Consider the following 22,192-nt stretch of genomic DNA (forward strand, 5'->3'; position numbering starts at 1 on the left):
CATCTTGAATGAGAAAGGTGGGAAAATGATAAAATTAGGCAAAAAAGGGTATTTTGGTAAATTTTGTTGTCTTGGTAAGGAAGAATTTCGAATTTTACAGAAATAAAGAGAGGCTGTGAACAGTGTTAATTTATGATTTTTAATGTTAATTAGTGGGTTATTAAGTTTTATTAATTAATAGAAATCAAACCGGTTGAAAAAAATGAGTTTATAAGCTTTAGGGGCAATTTATAATTCCACCAAAGTTGAGGGGCGAATCTGTAAAAACTGGAAGTTCTGGGGACTGATTACAGTATGTGGATTCTCACTTTGATAAGTGGTTAAGTTAGTTTTTAGAGATAATTGTTTAATTAGGTCATATGTTTAACTATGCAAATTTGGAGCAATTTTGTAATAATTACTTAAAAGTAGGCAGTTTTGAAAATTTTGTAAAATATGTGGTGTCTATAGTGTAATTAAATGTTTGTGTGTTTTAAAGCACAAAAATATTATCATTTAGTTTTTAATTTAATTATTATGACTTGATTGGTTGAAAATCGAAAATTAGGGGTAAAATTTTAAAATGAGAAATTTTACTAGGATAAGTTTCTAATTTCAAGAATTAGGAATCATAGAAATGATCGCTTTTATATGTGGTAAAAGTGAGCTTGATCAAGGGGGATTAAGATAATAAATAAATAAATAAAAATTAGATGAGATACTAAATTATGGAGTAGTAGTATTTAAATGCTATAGAAATTGCAAAAGTGCTCTTCTAAATTGATATTGGCTTGGTGAAAAGAAAACGAAAGTTCTCATGTTGAAAGGTGCATAATTAATTGATTTTATTGTATATTATGTGAATTGACAATAGATTGACATGTCGTTGTTTGCGATTGTAATTATGAAAATACGTGATGTGTTTTGCGTTGTAATTAATTACGTATGTCTTTGATATTAAGTAATTAAGACCTTTGCCACGGCCTATTCGCCACCGAGCGAATTCCCTTGTATGAGCTATGGATAAGACTCTGAAGTCAGCCAGATGTTCTACCGTATGAAACGGTTCTCTACAAGGTTGAAATGATATAAAATCCTATGATGACATGGCTCTTGTATTCATGGTATGACATGGCTTTGCCATGGTATGATGTTGAGAAACGACCATAATCACGCAGATGTACAGTGGTGTATTTATCCTCACTAATGAAGAAGACACCCATGATGAATGGGCTGAGGCGTGGCAAAGAGTATGAATGATTCCATCCCCCATGATTTGGTGGTGACGATGCCTCGTTAGTCGAGATGCCTCGTGAATCGAGATGGTCCTGGCCAGTAATGAATATGAATCGATGAGATGTTATGCGATATATATGAAATATAATATGCCATCCATTTTCACCTGAATGATTGATTTTATGCAAAATTATTGTTGTTTCATTTACATGTCATGATTGGAAAGGTAGTATCATTATTCATGTATTTTGTACCGTCTTGGACTCATAATTATTGTTGAAACCAGGTTGAGTTGTGACATTCCGAATTTCGACCCATTTTTGGGATTTATAAAGCGTGTACTTCGTCAGTGTGCTTATAGTAAAATCTTGCCCAGAACTTATCACTCTTGGGTTATTTTTAAATTAGAGATTTCGCTAATATCGCACTCGATCGAATTTGGCCGTTATTTAGAGCCCGAACTTTGGTGTCGAATTTCTCGGAGTTTCGTGACGAATTTAATTAGACGGTGTCGATATTATGATGGCTAGCGTCGATATTGCCCTAGATTAGTGAAAAGTGAAATTTGGACCGGGTGCGAATTTGGACTAGTAGACCTCCCTCTGGGTTTATTTTAGTTAGTGTTTTGGCCCTTTTTCCTAATTTATAATTAGATTTTTTTTCGTGGACCGTTGGATCGATTTTGGGTTTGAATGAGGGCCGTCGGATCGCACTCGAGTGCAATGTTTGACTTTTCTCTCTCTCTCTCTCTCTCTCTCTCTCTCTCTCTCTCTCTCTCTCTCTCTCTCTCTCGTCCCCTCCCCCTGCCGCACGTCCATCCCCCCCTTCCCCATGCAACGTCCCTCTCTCTCTCTCTCCTCCTTTTTTTCTTTTCTTCTTCTTCTTCTTTCTTTCCTTTTTCTTCTTCTTCTCTTCTTCTTCTTCTCCCTCGCCCGCTCCTCTCCCCTTCGCCGACCGCCGCCGCGCCCGACCGACTCACCGACCGTCCGCTTAGCGTCGCTGAGCCGCGCTCCACGGCACCGCCTACTGCCTCTCCCGCTCCTCCCTCCGACCGCAACTGCCCGCTGCCTCCCCCCCTCGGCCGTACGCTCGCCCTGTCTCTGCCCGCGTAACGCATCGCGCAACACCGTCTCCTATACGGACCGAACCCGCGTAACGCATCGTTGGCCGTCTTCCCGGCTCCGGGCTCGTCCCGCGTTAACGCCTCGACGGTTACTACCCCGCAACGCCTTTTTTCGCCTTCGCGTACGCCGGGGCTTTTGGTGATCCATGCCTGCTGGCCACTTGATGCACATGCCGGCCATGCTCGTGATGCACTCATGGCCTACCCTGCTGCCTTCCGCCCCTTCCACGTGCACTGCGCTTGCCCGTCTCACCGCCCAGCCCACCCCCACCCGCCGGCCGCCGCTCCTTTGACGACGGCTCCAACACAGGTTTTGCATGACAGGTTCCGGAAAGATCCGCCAATGCGCCACATCCGCTGCGCAAATCAACCCCCCACCGCCAGCCCGCCCACGCCCGCCACGCTCGTGCGCCCACGGCGCCACACACCCTCCGGGCCTGAAGGTCAGATTAGTGGGGCTAATGTGGTGAACATGGCTTGGATTTGAATAATATGACGTGTTAGATTGTTATTGGCGAATTGTTTTGTGGTGTATGTACATGAGGAATGTCCGACGATGCGTTGTTACGGGGACCGAGCCTAGATTGATCGGAGGGCTGCCAACCTAAGGCGTGGTTACGCTGTGTGGCTAGAAAGGCAAGAAATGACCCGAGGCGTGATTACGCGGGTCGAGAGAAATGTCCCGAGGCGTGGTTACGCGGGAGCGTAGTCGGATTGATCGGAGGGCGAAGCCTGAGGCATGTTGACGCGGGCTGTAAGAATAGACCCGAGGCGTGTTGACGCGGGTCGTGGATAGTTGCTCGGCCACGCATGCAAAACGTGTTTGGTTGAATTGGTTGATTGTACGTGATTATAGTGCTTGAGTGTTTATATTACGTTCTTGAGTTATTATTGCATTATGGTGATTTAACTAATATGCAGAGTTGGCACTTGTTTTAAGGCGAGGTAAGTATGTTTGTGTGGATACAAATATGTTGACTGCTATATCGCATGTTGGACTCGTCTGGGTACGCATTGGCCTGGGCGGGGCTTAGGTTGTCTGCTTATTGAGATTTATTCTCATTGCTGTAGTGCAAACCTTTTTAGATCCCCATCCTTGAGCATGCCGCCAGCTAGGCGTTTTGGGGTCCCCATGCATACGGTGCATGAGGAGACCGAATATCCGGTAGGCCTAAACCAGACTTACATTAGGCACCTTACTTCAGTCTGGGTAGATGTGGGCTTAGAGGCCTTGCAACGCCACACTTACCTGGCCTGGTTCTATCATGATGGGTTGGAGCTAGTGGGCCCAATCCGGGGTTTTGAGGGACAACAGCACGGCAACGAGAATGCCATAGATTGGGAGCCTGAGGACGCGTTTGCTCCTGACGGAGAGGTTCTGGATGTCGAAGATCCCCCGGAGGACCTTGGCTCTGAACCCGAGCCCGTACCAGAACCCATAGCGCCCGCGGGTCCCGAGCTCGAGGAGGAATTTGAAGAGCCCGAGCCTGAGCTAGAGCTCGTGCTAGAGCCCTTGGAGTCTGAGCACGAGGAAGAGCCGATCGAGATCAACTCGGACACTGAGTCGGAGTCTTCATGGTCCGATTCAGATTGGGCACCGTAGAAGTGTTGGGCGCTGGGCTTAGAATCTTTTGGTGGAGCCCTTTTTGTGTATTCCGTAGTCTATCCTGCCACCTGTCCCTTTTTTATGATGAAGGTGGATGCTAACCCTAGGAGCCTATTGTATGAATTTTATGGTCTCAAGCTAATGAGATGAGTTTATTGATTTGTTCAAGTACTACCCTTTTGTCATTGTTTATTGTTTGGGTTGTTTGATTTCCGCTTCCGCTTGTGTTTGTCTTCGCGTGTTCCGTTTGGGTCGGCGACGCGTCCTAAGACGTCGCGTTCAATAAGACCGTCGTAGGGGTGCCGCGAGCCCGTTGGGGTTCGGGGTGTGACACCCCCGGTTGATTTGGTATCAGAGCAAGGTCAGCCCGATCCAAGTTGGTCGAAACCTGGAGTGATAAGGAGCGATGACTTTGGGTAGCCAGTTAGGGGGACTCGTGTGCCGTGCGTACCCCAGACTGTGTGATTGTGATTGCTGAGTGATTTTATGCAATAATATGTGAGGTGTAGGTGCGTCAGGACTTGAGGTAAGTGTACGAACTCTGTCGGTTGTGATTGGGTGTTGTTTGTAATTGGCTGCCTGCTTAGTGAATTGTTGTTGTGGTTCACTGTCTAGGGCTTTAGACTGGTATAGTTGGTCTAGGTCTCTAATTCCTGCGTAGAATTATAGCAGGTAGGCGAGTGTGAGATCCTGTGAGAATGAGTAGCCGAGGAAGAGGTCGAGGTCGAGGTCGTGTAGCCCCGCCAGCTGGAGTTGTGGAGGATCCCCGGGTGGATGGAATTTTGAGGGCACTAAAAGAAGTCGGGATTTTAATGGGTAGACAGACTGAAGAGCGGAATGCTACTGTCGCTGCAGCTGCTGAGGCCGTTGTTGCCGCTGCCAACGGAGTCAATGGGAATAATGGAAATAATGGAAACAATGGGAACCACGGGAATGATGGGCACCCCGCTGTTGACACCTGATTTTTAGCTCATTTTTTTTCATATTTTCAAAAATCTCAAAATTAGGATTAGGAATCTTGGCCAAGCCTAGAAACCTATTTCTAAACCAAAAATAATTTTTTTAGCATTTTCCTTTAATTTCTTTTAGTCAAAATAAGTGAGAAAATCAAGAAAAATAGTAAATGGAATCAGAAAATTCCATAAAAATATTCATTAGTCTTATTTTAAATCCAATTTCATTAATGCATCATCAATTTTGAAAAATTTCAATCTAATATGTGTTTTTCCCAAAATTGGGTAAAATCAAACCCAAATTGAACCAAAAATGCAATTAAATCTTTTCTAGTCATTTTTAAGTCATAGTGTCTTCACAACAAATGATTCTGGGACCTTGAATTACATAATGGTCGGTTCAATTGCACAATTTGTCAAAGAAATCAGAAAACCCCAAAATCCAATTAAAAATTAGAAATTTTGAGTCCAAATCGGGAATCGTGCCCAATATGAAATTGTCGAACCATGAGACCATCATTTCTAGGGTTAATCAGATGTGTGTAATTCAATTTTGGCACCAATTTTTCCTAATCAGGTCATTAGGACATCGAATTGAACAAAACCCCAATAACCCGATTACAAAAAGTTAAAAATCTAGGACATGATTTTGACAAAAATTGGGGAAAATCACATATTTGGGTTCAGAATGTTATGAGGAATTCAATTTTGGGATTTAATTCCGAAAATTTGATCAAAATCGAGTTTAATTTGAATTTTTGGTCAAAATCGGGCCTGCCGGATCGACCGGGTCAACCCGACCTTACCCGGGAACCCGTCTTCTTCACCCGGTTTGCCCAGTACTCAATAAAACCCAGAAAAATTCCAGTTCTTGCTCGAGACTTTGTCGACTTCGTGTGATCAATTTCGCACGTGAAAATCGAGTTGGCCAGCTGGAAAATATCTAGCTGGCACCAAAGAATCATCCCAACCGATTCAAGGTTGGTTAATAACAAACTTTGGGCGGGAAATTAAGGAATAAAAAATGAAGAAAAAACTGAACATTGAAGAGAAGATGCTCGAGAAAATTCCAGAGAGAGAGAAGAGAGAGAAACAGAGGAGAAAGAGAGTTTTCTAGAGAGAGAGGGAGTTGAGGCTTCCCAGACCGAGCGATCGGCACTTTTCCGGCCAGAAAAGTGCTGGCAAATCGGCCCAGGTGGTGAGCCTCCTCACCTGGAACAGTCGGCCTAAAGCTGGTCGACTGAGCCTGAAAGTCGAGCTCGGCCGACGTGTCCAGACGGTCTCCGGCGAATCTAGAGTCGTCATCTTGAAGCTGAAGTGTCCAAGAAGAGCTTCGTGATTGGGGATTGTCCTGGAAACATCTTTTGATCATCAAACGAAGAAGGTAAAATCCTCTCATAGCCACGGTTTTTTCCAGAATTCCAGAAAACTTGATTTGACTCAATCTTGTTGTTCATGTCATTATGATTGTAATTTTGTACTTCTGGATGTTCAAAACTGGTTTCTAATCACATTTTGTATCGTTTGATTGTATTGTTGATTGAAAATATGCATAAACCGAGTCGGCCATGCATGAAAATCACTTCGCCGGAGCTCGGAGGTCCTCGCCGGAGCGTCACCGTGGCCATAGACCAGTCAAGTTAGCATTCCCTTATCTTGTATGATGATTTGATATTTGTTTTGACATGATTTAGACGGCTAGGACGGATTGAATGTTAGTCAGTAGATTTATGAAGCTTATGTTGAATCCAGTTTAGGTTGGGATGTTCAAATTAGTTTTTCGCCGGCCGACGGAAGTTCAATGGCGAATCTGTTGGTTAAGAATGGTAATTGATAGTACAAAGTTGGCACAGAATCAAAAGATCAGGCGAAATAGTTGCCGAAAGGTCGTCGGCGGCGGGCTCAAAGTCACGGCCTTGAAGACGTTGAATACAAACTATGCACACCACCTGTTCGACATAATGCCTCAATGAACAGGGGGCAAAACGGCGCCGTTTTGGCGTCGTGCCCGCTGGAGAAGACGACCAGCGCCGGCGTCGGCGAGGCCCGGTTCAGTCAAGCCGAACCAGGTTGAACCTGGCCGGTCCGGTTCGTTTCCCGGCGGGAATTTCAAATAAAAATCCAAATAAAAAATCTAAAAAATTCAAAAAATAATCGAAAAATAATAAAAATCTAAAAAAGTTCATAAAAAATTATTAAAATATTCAGAAAAATTTTGGAAAACATAAAAAATTTCAAAAAAATAGGAAATTCACAGAAAAATAAAAATTTTCATAAAAATTCAAAAGTTTTCAAAAAAATTCATAAAAATTCAAAAAATTCAAAAAATGTGAAAAATTCAGAAAAATCTAAAATATTGAAAAATTGGAAAATTCATAAAAATTTTCAGAAATTCATAAAAATCAATTCTTGGTTAATGAAATTCTTAGAAATTCAATTTCCGAAAAAAAAATCAAAAAAATTCACAGAATGGTTAAAAAATACCGTGACCAACCTTAGACAGTGAAATTTGAATTTTTGACAGTGCCCAAGTGGCATTTTTAGAAAATCTCAAATTCAGGGGTTATAACCCCTAAAAATCCCTAAAACCCTAAAAAGACACAAATCATGAAATGAATAAGCCTTTAGGGCTTCACTAGGGTCTGGATGTTTTGATTGATTTCCATTTTTAGAGACGATTTAGGATTGATTGACATTGATTGCGCATTTACTTCTTGATTGATCTTCGCCGCGATTAGAATGGATAGAATTAGTGGGTAAGCCTCGGAAACTTGCATGACACGTTAGACGTCGTATCGTTCTTAGGTACCGAAAGGTTTTAGGGATCTCCATTTGGGATCGTTAGCGTAACCAAGTCCCCGTACTCAGAATCTCTGGTTCATAGAATCGTGGTATTTCTCCCATACCCCGATTAGGTTTCTAGTTTACCTACCAATAATGACTAGTGGCGACTCCAAAATCAAAAACTTAGATCAAATAGGAAATTACCATCCGTTGTCACGTGAGGTATGGTCTGGGAGAGACCCTTACACGGAAATACCTCCTTAGCGCGCAAATCCCGAAAGTCCCAAAAAAAAAAAGCGCGGCGCGACACCCGCTCAGGGCCAAGTACAGGCAAACAAGCCAATGTCTAAGCTGGTTGAGCAGTTTTTGAAGCTGAAACCTCCGAGGTTTGATGGTAGAGGTAATACTGAGGCTGCACCTCGATGGGTAGAAGAGTTAGAGAAAACTTTCGAGGTGCTGGGATGCACTGAAGAGGAGAAAGTAACCCTGGCAGTCTACCAGCTTCAGGAAAATGCAAGCGAGTGGTGGAGAGCCACCAGAGGTCAAGTGTTTCCTGCTGGTACTGCCCCGACTTGGACTGTTTTTACCGAGATCTTCAATGGCAAGTATTTCTCGGAAAGTGCCCGAGAGCAAAAGTTGGCTGAATTCATGAGACTTCGCTAGGGTCAGATGTCGGTGGATCAGTATGAGGCCGAGTTCGCAAGGCTGTCCAAGTTTGCCCCAAGAATGGTAGAGGACCCAGTGGACAAAGCCAGGAGGTTCCGAGATGGACTGAAGCCGGACCTCCGCAGTCAGATGATCTCACTGAACTTGAAGGGCTATCATGAGATTTATGACCGGGCTCAGGTAATTGAGCGTGATTTGATGGATCGGGCTGCCGCCTCTAGATCGCGGCAGGCCCCGGCTTGGGACAACCGTCGTTTCGGCAAGAGACCTATGACGGGAAATAATCGTTTTGTTCCCCCTGTTCAAAGAAATATCGGGAAACCGAATCGCTTTCAGAACGCCCCGTGTAGGTTATGTTAAGGGAGACATCGGAATGGACCTTGCCCAAATAAGGGCGGAACGTGTTTTAGATGTGGCAGAAGGGGCCATCAAATGAAGGATTGCCCCAACAATATGCAGGCTAGGTCGCCTGCACTACTGCCACCGCCACCCCGGAATGAAAATCAGTTCGGAGCTATCCAGCCGGCCAATCAGAATAGGCCGCCGGCCCAAGGACGAGTGTATGCAATGGCGAGGAGGGAAGCTGAGGATACGCCTGGCGTGGTCATAGGTACGGTCTCTCTCTGTGATCATGCTGCATATGCTTTATTTGATCCGGGGGCATCGCATTCATTTATATCTGAGCAGTTCGTTATATTGTCTGGAATTGAGCCGAAATCGCTTGAAGTTATGCTGCGTGTGACTACTCCGTTGAATGATAAAGTGCTGATTGCGTTTGGATGCCCTGATTGTAAGATAGCGATTGGTGATAGGGAAGGAAGGATAGATTTGGCAGTTTTAGCTATGTATGACTTTGATGTGATTGTTGGTATGGACTGGTTAGTTAAACAGAAAGCTGTAATGGACTGTAGTAACAGGGTGATCCAATTTAATCCGGTTGGACATCCTAGATTCGAGTTTGTGGGAAGCCGAGGAGGAATGTCGATCCCTTGGATTTCGTCACTTGAGGTGACGAAGCTGTTAGACGAAGGGTGCCAAGGATTTCTGGCGAATGTAGTTGATTCGACGGCTGGAGAGCCGAGGCTAGAAGACATAGCCGTGGTGTGCAATTTCCCCGATGTCTTTCCTCAGGAATTGCCGGGATTGCCACCTGATAGAGAAGTAGAGTTTGTGGTTGAGTTGGCCCCCTATACGAAATCGATCTCGAAAGCGCCCTATAGGATGTCGCTGTCAGAATTGAAGGAATTGAAAGTTCAGATGCAAGAGTTACTGGATAAGGGCTTTATTTGCCCGAGTGCGTCTCCATGGGGAGCGTCAGTGTTATTTGTGAGAAAGAAGGATGGGTCTTTGAGGTTGTGCATTGACTATAGACAATTAAATCAGGTGACCATTAAGAATAAGTACCCACTACCAAGGATAGACGACCTGTTTGATCAGCTGCAAGGAGCATCGATATTTTCTAAGATCAACTTGAGGACGGGTTATCACCAACTGAGGATTAAGAAAGAGGACGTGCCGAAGATGGCATTCAGAACGAGATATGGACACTACGAGTTTACGGTGATGCCGTTTGGATTGACTAACGCCCATGCAGCCTTCATGGATTTGATGAATAGGGTATTCAAAGAATTTCTGGATCAGTTTGTAATCGTGTTCATAGACGATATCCTGGTATATTCGAAGAGTTCCGCCGAGCACGAGTTACACTTGGAAAAAGTTCGACGGACCTTAAGGGAACATGCACTCTACGCTAAGTTCAGCAAGTGCGAATTCTGGCTTCATCGAGTGGCATTCTTAGGACATGTGGTATCCGGGGAAGGAATTGCAGTAGATCCGATGAAGATCGAAGCCGTCACGAATTGGCCGAGACCGACAACAGTAACTGAGATTCGGAGCTTCTTGGGTCTAGCAGGATATTACAGACGCTTCGTGGAGAGGTTTTCGGCATTAGCGACACCGTTGACACGGTTACTAAAGAAGGAGACGAGGTTTGAGTGGATGGATAAGTGTGAAAGGAGTTTCCAAGAGTTAAAACAGAGGTTGACGACCGCGCCAGTATTGACAATCCCATCAGGTCCGGGAGGATATGAGATCTACAGTGATGCGTCGCTAAGGGGATTGGGATGCATGCTAATGCAACACAGAAGAGTAGTGACATACGCATCGCGACAATTGAGACCGCATGAATTGAATTATCCGACTCACGACTTGGAATTGGCCGCGATTATCTTCGCTCTTAAAATTTAGAGACACTACTTGTGTGGGGAAAAATTTCAGATTTATACGAACCATCAAAGTTTAAGGTACTTATTCTCCCAAAAGGAGTTGAACATGAGGCAGCGTCGTTGGATGGAACTCCTCAAGGACTATGATTGCGATACTGTATCACCCTGGAAAAGCTAATAAAGTAGCGGATGCACTGAGCCGGAAATCGAGCATCACGCATATGATGGTCAAGGAATGGACTCTGTTGGAGGGAGTTCGGGATTCGGAGTTTAAGTTTGAAGTGATTCATGTCTCGAGCCTGCTTGCAGCATTGAGGATTGAACCGGACCCGGAAATCCAGACTAAGATTAAGGCTTTACAATCGACGGACCCGGAGATTCAGAAGGTTCTGAAAATGGATGTCGCAAAAAGGAAATCGGACTTTCAAGTACCCGAGGATGGGATTCTGAAATTCCGGGGACGGTTGTGTGTGCCCAATGATGCAGAACTTAAGGAGGAGATTTTGTCTGAAGCACACCGTAGTAATTATAGTATTCACCCGGGTAGTACGAAGATGTATCAGAACTTGCGACAGCATTATTGGTGGAACGGCATGAAAGTAGATGTAGCCAAACACATGGCCAAGTGTTTAACGTGCCAACAAGTGAAGGCGCAGCATTGCAAGCCGGGTGGAATGTTGCAGCCATTGGAAATCCCCGAGTGGAAATGGGAACACGTCACGATAGACTTTGTAATGGGATTACCGAGGAGCTAGAGGGGTCACGATTCAATTTGGGTGGTAGTCGATCGATTGACAAAGTCAGCACATTTTCTGCCGGTGCGAAAAGACTTCGCCTTGGAAAGGTATGCCAAGATTTACGTGCGACAAATAGTCCGTCTGCACGAAGTGCCAGTGACGATTACTTTAGACCGTGATCCTAAGTTTACTGCCGCTTTTTGGAAAAGTCTTCATACGGCATTAGGAACGAAGTTACAGTTTAGCACGGCCTATCATCCCCAAACGGATGGCCAGTCTGAAAGGACGATTCAGACTTTGGAAGATATGCTGCGGGCATGTGTATTGGATTTTAAGGGTAGTTGGGAGGAACAGTTGCATCTGGTCGAGTTTGCCTACAACAATAGCTATCAGCAGAGTATTAGAATGGTACCGTTTGAAGCCCTGTATGGCAGAGCTTGCAGAACACCAGTTTGTTGGGATGAAGTTGGTGAGAGGAGCATCACGGGCCCGGAGTTAGTTCAGCAGTCAGTCGAGACAGTCAAGGTGATTCGGGACAGACTTAAGATCGCTCAGAGCCGCCAAAAGAATTATGCAGACTGGAGACGTAGGCCTTTGGAATTTCAAGTGGGGGACCACGTTTTCCTCAAAGTATCGCCGATGAGAGGATTGTCGCGGTTTGGCAAGAAAGGGAAGTTGAGCCCGAGGTACGTAGGTCCATTCGAGGTCTTAGAGAGAATTGGTACCTTGGCCTATCGTCTCGCGCTACCGCTGAATTTATCTCAAGTTCACAATGTGTTCCACGTGTCTATGTTAAGGAAATACGAATCGGATCCGACCCACGTGCTGAATTATGAAGAAATAGATGTGGACGACAGAGTGTCGTACGTGGAAAGGCCAATAAGGATCGAGGACAGAATGGAACGAGTGTTGCGGAACAAGACAATTCCGATGGTCAAAGTAATTTGGGAGCATCATGGAACCGAAGGTGCGACATGGGAGAGCGAAGAGCTGATGCGGCATCAATACCCCCATTTGTTCGAATAATTTGGGTCGGGTTGTAAATTTCGAGGACGAAATTTTTGTAAGGGGGGAAGAGTTGTGACATTCCAAATTTCGACCCATTTTTGGGATTTATAAAGCGTGTATTTCGTCAGTGTGCTTATATTAAAATCTTGCCCGGAACTAATCACTCTTGGATTATTTTTAAATTAGAGATTTCGCTAATATCGCACTCGATCGAATTTGGCCGTTATTTAGAGCCCGAACTTTGGTGTCGAATTTCTCGGAGTTTCGTGACGAATTTAATTGGACGGTGTCGATATTATGATGGCCAGCATCAATATTGCCCGGGATTAGTGAAAAGTGAAATTTGGACTGGGTGCGGATTTGGACTAGTAGACCTCCCTCTGGGTTTATTTTAGTTAGTGTTTTGGCCCTTTTTCCTAATTTATAATTAGATTTTTTTCGTGGACCGTTGGATCGATTTCGGGTTCGAATGAGGGCCGTCGGATCGCACTCGAGTGCAATGTTTGACTTTTCTCTCTCTCTCTCTCTCTCTCTCTCTCTCTCTCTCTCTCTCTCTCTCTCTCTCTCTCTCTCGTCCCCTCCCCCTGCCGCACGTCCATCCCCCCCTTCCCCATGCAACGTTCCCTCTCTCTCTCTCCTCCTTTTTTTCTTTTCTTCTTCTTCTTCTTTCTTTCCTTTTTCTTCTTCTTCTCTTCTTCTTCTTCCTCCCTCGCCTGCTCCTGCTCCCCTCTGCTGACCGCTGCTCGCCGCGCCCGACCGTCACCGGCCGTCCGCCTGGCGCCGCCGATCGCCCAGCCTATCGCGCTCGTCCGTCCAGCCGGCTCCCCGACCCGATTGCGCCCTCTCCTACCCTCCCTCCTTCCCTTTCGCGCTAAGCAGCAGCCGCTCGCGCCCGGCTCAAACTCGAGCCGCCTAACCGCCCCCGGCCTCGCCCGCCACCGCCCTCGTGACGCCGCCGTGCCGCCCCGACCGCCGCCGGCTTGCCACCACCACCCTAGCTCCCTCGGACCGCCGTCGCCCCTGCTGGTCCGACGACGACGTAGCTGCCCCTTGTTCTGGCCGAGCTCGTCGCCGCCCAGCAGCTGTCGCCTCGCGACTGCCGCTCGCCGGGACTAGCACGCCACCGCCCGCCGTCCCGGCCGTGGCCGAGCTCGCTCAACCGTCGCCCGCTCGCCTGGCCGAGAGTCCCAGGCCATGGCCGAGGGCCGTGCCGAGCTGTAGCCGGCCACCGTGCCCGTTGTGCCCTCGCCCGCGCCGAGCCGCCATTGTTCCCTCCGGGCCATTTCGGCCCCTCGCCGATTTTTCCCCGGGCCAAACCTAGGTAAGTGACTCCCTAAACCCTACTTAGTACTTTGGGTATTATTAGACTTGTTTAGGGGTGATTAGTGTTGGTTTAGTGATTAAATTGGGTAGGGTTTAGTTAATTGGATGTGATTGTTTTATGATTCATTGTGGTGGTGATTTTGTGCTAAATTAGTGATCGATCGAGATGAGTTCAATGACTGAATTGTAGTGGCGTTTATGGGTGAGATCGGTGTTTGAATATGGCCGGCTTGAAGGTCGGATTAGTGGGGCTAATGTGGTGAACATGGCTTGGATTTGAATAGTATGACGTGTTAGATTGGTATTGGCGAATTGTGTTGTGGTGTATGTGCATGAGGAATGTCCTGAGGCGTGGTTACGTGGGACTGAGCCCGGATTGATTGGAGAGCTGCCAACCTGAGGCGTGGTTATGCCGGTGTGGCTAGAAAGGCAAGAAATGACCTGAGGCGTGGTTACGCGAGTCGAGAGAAATGTCCTGAGGCGTGGTTACGCGGGACTAAACCAGGATTGATCGGAGGGCTGAGCCTGAGGCATGTTGACGCGGGCTGTGAGAATAGACCTGAGGCGTGTTGACGCGGGTCGTGGATAGTTGCTACGGCCACGCATGCGAAACGTGTTTGGTTGAATTGGGTGATTGTACGTGATTATGGTGCTTGAGTGTTTATATTACGTTCTTGAGTTATTGTTGTATTATGGTGATTTAACTAATATGCAGAGTTGGCACTTGTTTTAAGGCGAGGTAAGTATGTTTGTGTGGATACGAATGTGTTGACTGCTAGATCGCATGTTAGACTCGTCTGGGTACACATTGGCCTAGGTGGGGCTTAGGTTGTCTGCTTATTGAGATTTATTCTCATTGCTGTAGTGCAGACCTTTTCAGATCCCCGTCCTTGAGCATGCCGCCAGCTAGGCGTTTTGGGGTCCCCATGCATACGGTGCATGAGGAGACCGAATATCCGGTAGGCCCAAACCAGACTTACATTAGGCACCTTACTTCAGTCTGGGTAGATGTGGGCTTAGAGGCCTTGCAACGCCACACTTACCTGGCTTGGTTCTATCATGATGGGTTGAAGCTAGTGGGCCCAATCTGGGGTTTTAAGGGACAATAGCACGACAACGAGAATGCCGTAGATTGGGAGCCTGAGGACGCGTTTGCTCCTGACGGAGAGGTTCTGGATGCCGAAGATCCCCCGGAGGACCCTGGCCCTGAACCCGAACCCGTACCAGAACCCGTAGCGCCCGCGGGTCCCGAGCTCGAGGAGGAATTTGAAGAGCCCGAGCCTGAGCTAGAGCCCGTGCCAGAGCCCTTGGAGTCCGAGCACGAGGAAGAGCCGATCGAGATCAACTCGGACACTGAGTCGGAGTCTTCAGGGTCCGATTCGGATTGGGCACCGTAGGAGTGTTGGGCGCTGGGCTTAGAATCTTTTGGTGGAGCCCTTTTTGTGTATTCCGTAGTCTACCCTGCCACCTGTCCCTTTTTGATGATGAAGGAGGATGCTAACCCTAGGAGCATATTGTATGAATTTTATGGTCTCAAGCTAATGAAATGAGTTTATTGATTTGTTCAAGTACTACCCTTTTGTCATTGTTTATTGTCTGGGTTGTTTGATTTCCGCTTCCGCTTGCGTTTGTCTTCTCGTGTTCCGTTTGGGTCGGCAACGCGTCCTGGGACGTCGCGTTCAATACAACTGCCGTAGGGGTGCCGCGAGCCCATTGGGGTTCGGGGCGTGACATGAGTGGTGAGTGAATTTTCTATCTTAGACTTAGAGATTTCAATTATTGGGCCTCGGCTCACTCTTTATTTTTCAGATATGTAGGATGGATCCCTCACCGTCGTCGCGTTTTGGAGCTCCTATGTTTTTTTATTATAATTATGAAGACGTTGTTGTACCTGGATCACCAGTGATTTATACTAGGTGTGCTACCGTTTTATGGGTCGACGTGGGGTTACCAGAATATATAATCCATAGTTATGTAGCTTGGTATGTGAATATCGAGGGCGAGTTAGTTGGACCGCTTAGAGGTTTCGATGGTCCTCTAGGGTTTGGCGACGATGGAATGTCGTCGGGTAAAGTCGTCGACCCTTAGTTGATGGTCCGTTAGTGTACAGGCAAGCTTTTGGGCATAGTAGTTAAGTGCTGAAGTTAGGCGACTTTGACCTTTTCCAGTAATTATGTATTTTGTTTTTTTGCCGAATGTTGTATTGTAAAATTGATGTTAATATTATAAAAAGATGCATATGTATTTTATTATACATGTTTGGGAATGGTGTGAATGCTTTATTATGCTTCCGCATGTTTTTATAATTATAAAAAAAAATTGGTAAAGACACGTATCGCACGTGATGTTCTCGGGTGTCACAATGCTAATAACGAAATTGCCTTTATGCTAGAAGAAAAATCAAATTTTGAATTAGTCCTTCGGACTTGTAGCTTAATACGACAAGCAATCCAATTTGCTTCCTTATTTGTTTATTTTGATTAACAAAAAGAGAAAAACAGAGCTTTTTTAGTAACAGTGAAGATGGTGTGACTAGTCCAAATGGGGAAAAGTGTCAAAAAAGTCCTAAACCTATTGCATTGGTATCAATGTAGTCCTAAACCTTTTTTTGGTGCCAATTTAGTCCTAAACATTTTGTTTTTATGCCAATTCAGTCATTCCAATTAATTTTGATAGGATTTTACTGACGTGGATGCCGGCAGTGCCACGTGGGCCCACCGATGATGATGTTGATAATTTTTAATAATATTTTAATATTTTTTTCAATTTTTTAAATTATTTTTCTGATTTTTTTCCTTTTTTCTTTTTTTCTTTTTTGGCTTTCTTCCTTCCATTGCCGGTGACCGGCCATGGCTAGGGGTGAGCACGGTTCCAGGGTAGAACCGAGAACCGAAGAACCGAACCGGCAGGTCCGGTTCGATTCCCGGTTCTAGGGTGGGAGGTTCCGGTTCTCGATTCCAATTTTTTAGGAACCGGAACCGGCGCTCTCTCTCCTACTAAAAATAAAAACCCTAACTTTCTTAGTTTCTACCCAAATTTTCCCTCGCTCGGTCGCTCCTCCATTGCGCTCTCTCCCCCACTCCCCACACCCACGACTCGACGAGACCATCTTGCCTCTCCTCGCTCCGTCTCTTCCTCTGTCTTCATCAACCACGGTTCGACTCATCCGCGGTCTCTGCTTTTTCTAGGGTTTTCGATTCTAGTTGGAGGGCGCAAAAAGGGAGCGAGCATGGACAAGAGTAAGCGTCAGTTGAGTTTGGGCGATCTCGTTCTTGCCAAAGTCAAGGGCCACCCTGCTTGGCCTACCAAGGTTCACACTTTTTGCTCTGTATTCCCTTTGATTGTTTCGTGTTTCTCATTTTTGTTTGGGAGTTCAAGTGCAAGTTTTTACTTTCTGTCTTTTTTTTTTTTTGCCTTCTCGCGGTTGGAAAATGGTTTAGTTTGATTTAATTCTGCTTATGTTGTGAAGTGAATAGGTGGTCGGCCGTTACGTTTGGGGAGGCTGGTCTTTTTGAATTTTCTTACTTGCTCGCATTGTGTACTATTTATGCCCGGCACTTCGAAAGTGAACCTTTCTGGATGTATGTGTTTCTTTGGATTAGTTGGAAATAGAGGCGAATGAGCTTTAATTTTGCTTTTTTGGGTTTTCAAAACTGAATTGGCATATCCAAGCACTGTTTTTCGTGCTTTACCTCGTGGCTCACCAGTGATTTAGGTTTGCCTCTAGGCTATTCAGTTAGATCCGAAGTAGCTTTTTGTCTTCATGGTTTCTGATTGAAGCCTGATACTGTATAGATACATTGATTATATTGACCATCTCAGTGTGATGCGGTGCGCTTCTTTTGTATGATGGTTGTTCCGTGAATGATGATTGTTTTTATGTCTTCAAATTAGCAGGCCAGAGGATTGGCACCAGACTCCTGACCCGAAAAGGCACTTTGTGCATTTCTTTGGAACACAAGAGATGTAAGCTCACGAGCTGCGTGTACCACTTGTTTATTTATGTCTGAGTAGTTAGCTTAATGGCTTTATTGAGTTTTGTGTATAGTTTCATTCCTTTCATGCAGTAACTACAGTATCGTGTTCATGAGCAGCTCTCTGTCTTTGTTTTTTTTGGTAAACCTTAAGGTTATTAGACTGGCCCAGTTCATCCACTCCCGATCCCTCATGCCCCTCTTCTCTAAAGAAGCAGACACTAGCACAGACAGAATAATGGAAGGGCAATTTGTTGATTAGAATCTCTTCCTTCTAGCACTTTGCCTTATGCCATGCTTTTGATCTTTTCTTTTTAAAGTATATCTCTATTGTCCCATAGGAAGTATCTTTTGATGAACCATAGAAAAAGCAAGTTGTATTCTAGCCTTAGTCATTAGTACGAGCTTTTGATTTGAGGAGTGAAGTCACCCATTAGATCAAAGTGTGAGTCATAATTCATCTATACTCTTTAGATACAGATGAAGAGCTGTGTTCTTTTCCATGCAACTCCTCTACAGGCTATAATCTGTTGGTAAAGGAATATTGTATAAAGATGAAAGGACATTTAAAGTAAAGGTTACAGATTGAGCCTGCTTGGCTGTTACACTTGCAATCACTTGTATTAGTGATGATCATTTCTAGCAATACACTGTGGATTTGATATTTTGAAACTGCAAGTAGTAAAATTCTTAATCTTTGGAAATATTATGTTTAATCAAGGTTAAATTTTTAGGGATCTGTGGTAAGATTACCCTGTCACACGAAGTCTTCTCCTCTCCCTTCAATCGAATCAGAGCTATTACAATCTCGTTATGCATCCTTATAAATTGGTCCATTTTGTGAATGTGTCTGCTCACAAATTGAATGACTCTTCCATTGGCCTCTAGTTTGCAATTGGATATAATAGAAGAGGACTTGAAGAGACGGAGCTGAAGAATTCAAAAGATAAATCTGATGGTTCTGATTTACTACCTTTGTTGGACTGCCACAAATGCTTTGAAGTCGTAGCTGCAGCAGTTAAGGATGCTATATCAGATTCAGTTGTAGGTCTAAAAAACCCCGAGGTAGAGCTCCCTTCCCCCTCCCTCTCTCTCTCTCTCTCTTTCATGTTTATCTGACATCTTTTATTGCAGATTTCTGTTCTAGTTGAGCTGCTACCCCTTTCGGCTATTCCGAGTGGGTTGAAGATTAAGATTGAATAGGGTGAATTAGGTCTGTCAGCGTTGCCCTTTTCTTCCTTCAACTTCCTATCTTAGTTTTAGTGCATAGTTGCGATTTTCATTATGTGTGCCGGTCTCTTTGATGTTGCGGATGGTAATTTGGATGAAAGTGACAGATTTTCCTTGAAGAGTAGTCAGTGTGTTGGACTAATATTGAAAGAAGTCCATGGTTTTATGAGGGCAAAAGGACATTATAAGTGCCATAACTTGTGTACGGCGCTCACTTTAGTGCCAAAAGTTTTCGCCGACTCACTTAAGTGCCAAATTGGAGGAAAAACGATCACTTAAGTGCCAAAAGTTTTTTTTTGGATCACTTCAGTGCTAAAATTTTTGAAAAACGATCACTTAAGTGCTAAATTTTTTGAAAAATGATCACTTAAGTGCCAATCTCCGGCGAGCCACGTCAGCCTCAGAAATTAATAAAAAAAAATGCCACGTCGGATTTCCGGCGAAAAATTGTGTACGGCACCGGAGTTGGCACTTAAGTGATCGTTTTTCAAAAATTTTAGCACTAAAGTGATCAAAAAAAAACTTATGGCACCAAAGTGAGCGCCGTACACAAGTTATGGCACTTGTAGTGTTCTTTTGCCGTTTTATTAGTAACTTTGCTTTAGCCTTTAAGGATGCTGTTTTTACTCTTTGTTGATAAGGGATGTGCCGTGAGCCATGTAGGCTGCTGGATTTGCTTCGTCCTTATCATGTTATTATTGTTAACATTCCGCTTCCTGTTTGACCCAATTATGGAGGCTCAATTTCTGTGTTTCTCCTCTTTCTACCTTGCTTTTGTTGCCAATGGTTCTCTTGGAGGTTTGATTGCCACTACACAACTAATTCCTTTCAGTATTGCAGGTGGTGGAGGAGCTTGCAACTTGTTTTGATGACCAGAAACAAAAAATTTTCTACTTTGGAGGAGCTTGGAGGGGAGCGTGTTTTGTACCTTTTGTTGAGAAAAAATGTGGCATCTTGCCTTGGAATTAAAGTCATGTGTTACATTCCAACAATTACTATTTGTACGTTCTATCCCCTTTCTATTAAGCGAAATGTTGCTTTCCAATAACTAGTCATTGTTACGTTTATTTTCGTTTTGTTTAACTAAAAATGAAATTAAAAGAAAGAACCTATTAGAACTTGGAACCGACCCTGGAACCTGTGATAGGGTAGGTTCCAGGTTCCACATTCTGACGGGTAGGTTCCAGATTCCAAAAAATGAGGAACCTGTACCTGAGGGTGGGTTCCAGGTTCCAGAAACCTATGGAACCTGGAACCGCTCACCCCTAGCCATGGCTAGGCGGGCTACTCTCGCCCGGCCAGACGACGCCCAACGCGGCCTGGGCAAGCCCCAACCAGGCGAGGGCGACCCTCATCCAGGCCAGATCTGACAAGGCCGTCGTAGCCTGGGCAAGAGCCGGCCCCATCAAATCTAGCCTGGGCGAGCCTCCGTCATGGCTCGCCCAAGCCGCCTCGTCTAGCCGGGCGAGCCTCCGTCATGGCTCGCCCAAGCCGCCTCGTCTGGCCGGGCGAGGCCGACCCTCGCCTAGGTGAGGGCAAGCCGTCCAGCAAGGGCCAGTGGCCGGTCACCAGCAAAGGGAGGAAGAAAGCCAAAAAATAAAAGAAAGAAAAAGAGGAAAAAAATTAGAAAAATAATTATAAAATATTAAAAATTATCCACCGACGGGCCTACGTGGCACCACCGGCGTCCACGTCTGCAAAATCCAACCAAAATTAGCCGAAATGACTGAATTGGCACAAAAACAAAAGGCTTAGGACTAAATTGGCACCAAAAAGAGGTTTTGGACTAAATTGGCACCAATGTAATAGGTTTATGACTTTTTTGATACTTTTGCCGTCCAAACGAGGCATAGTGGCCTAATTGCTTTAGTCAGCAATTAAATGGTTTGAGACAAAATAGGTTAAACCATCCCAATTAGAACTAATTAATCATACCCTCGCCATTTAGTCCCCTTCTTTCTATGATAAGAAGTCTCATTTCAATCTATCAACAGCGGAATTCATCCTCTATCTAGAAAATATATATATATATATATATATATATATATTTTACTGCATTTTCCACATTAGAATTTTTTCACTGCAGTTTCTCTTCTTTAGCAATTAGAGACATTGTAGAGTTATAATCATTGACCCTACATATAGAAAGACTATAGTCGAAGAGGTAGGAGCACTTAAAGCTCCAATTTCGAATTGAATAGAAGGATTTAAGAGCTTTCTCAGGTGATCATATAGCGACCCTCGATCAAAAAAAAAAAAAAAGCTAACCAATGCCTAGCCGAGGACCATTGTGGGACCTAAAAGGCATAGCGAGGCTTGGCCCATGGCCAAACCAAGGGGTCACGTGAGCCTCTCTCATTCTCGTGCTCGACCGTGCCTGACACGGGGGCATGTCGCTCTTGACATGATCCCCTTGCCGTTCTCATTTCCAATCACTTTAATATGAGAGTTAATACCACGAAAAATCTCAAATTAATACGCTTATGACAAATTTACCCCAAACTAATTTTTTGACCACACAGATAAGATTTTTACCTCAATGCACAAATAACTTTCCAAATTTAAACTCTAACAGGATAGGCTCGGGCTACGGTGACCTACAGTTCACGGCAAGGTGGGACTCATGGATGGTCCCTCAGCCAAGGAGCACACGGTCAAGGTTCGCCAGACGGCTTGTGGTGGTGCTCAATGCTCACTGACCAGCTTCGCAAATCCTGCTAGAAGAGTGGTGCAGCAAGGCCCTGCCCCTACTCCTGGTATGGCTCGGGTTTAGAGCAGATCACAGGTCAGAGAAAACAGCAACGGGGTCGATCGATGCAGGGCTCACTTCAACGAGGAAGCAGCTTGGATCAGCGCAGGTGATTCGGGACACGGCCAAGGACGGAGTACCGCAGCTGGGAAAGAACAGCAACATCACGGTGGTGCAACGCGGTTGAAGGCGTCTCAGCCCACACCAGGGAAGAAGCTCATCGTCGGGCAAGCGTGGAAATTCAAAAGCAGCACCAGTCGTCGACTCGGCAAGGAGGGAGAGCGGCAGCATCACTGGGGGAAACTGCAGCGGTGATTCCGATGTGAATATGCAGGTGAAGACTCAGCAGCAGCACGAACCGCAGACCAGGGAATGCACGCCCAAGGAATAAGAAAGCTTCTCTCGCTTCTTTCTCTTTCCTTTTTCGTGGAAAGCTCCCACAGGGCACAGATGAAAAGATTATCACCTATTTCTTTCCTGTTTTGTTCCTGTACGATATCAAATAATCTTGACTTCCTTTGTATGTATTGCAGATTCAGTGAAGAACGTGCACACGTTTTTGTTTTGAGAAAGATGTATTGCTCAAATAATAAAGATCA

General features: G+C 45.1%; 1 protein-coding gene across 4 annotated transcripts; it reads left to right on the forward strand.

Annotated features, from left to right (window-relative positions):
* Positions 1 to 16,772: 16,772 nt before the first annotated feature.
* Positions 16,773 to 19,895, forward strand: LOC130135567 (uncharacterized). 4 transcript variants are annotated; one of them, XM_056305057.1, is made up of 3 exons: positions 16,773 to 16,950; positions 18,503 to 18,679; positions 19,629 to 19,895. In XM_056305057.1, exons 1-3 carry the CDS (start codon positions 16,870 to 16,872, stop codon positions 19,890 to 19,892), a joined length of 522 nt encoding a protein of 173 aa, XP_056161032.1. In that variant the 5' UTR covers positions 16,773 to 16,869; the 3' UTR covers positions 19,893 to 19,895. The 4 variants fall into 4 exon arrangements, 3 of the variants coding, with proteins under 3 accessions (XP_056161032.1, XP_056161033.1, XP_056161034.1); XM_056305058.1 differs by having other exon boundaries at positions 19,677 to 19,895; XM_056305059.1 differs by lacking the exon at positions 19,629 to 19,895 and adding an exon at positions 18,767 to 19,008.
* Positions 19,896 to 22,192: the final 2,297 nt, after the last annotated feature.

The sequence above is a fragment of the Syzygium oleosum genome, unplaced genomic scaffold (assembly GCF_021117445.2).
Source record: "Syzygium oleosum isolate NSW1041296 unplaced genomic scaffold, Sole_v2.1 Sole_v2.34, whole genome shotgun sequence".
Lineage (NCBI taxonomy): Eukaryota > Viridiplantae > Streptophyta > Magnoliopsida > Myrtales > Myrtaceae > Syzygium > Syzygium oleosum.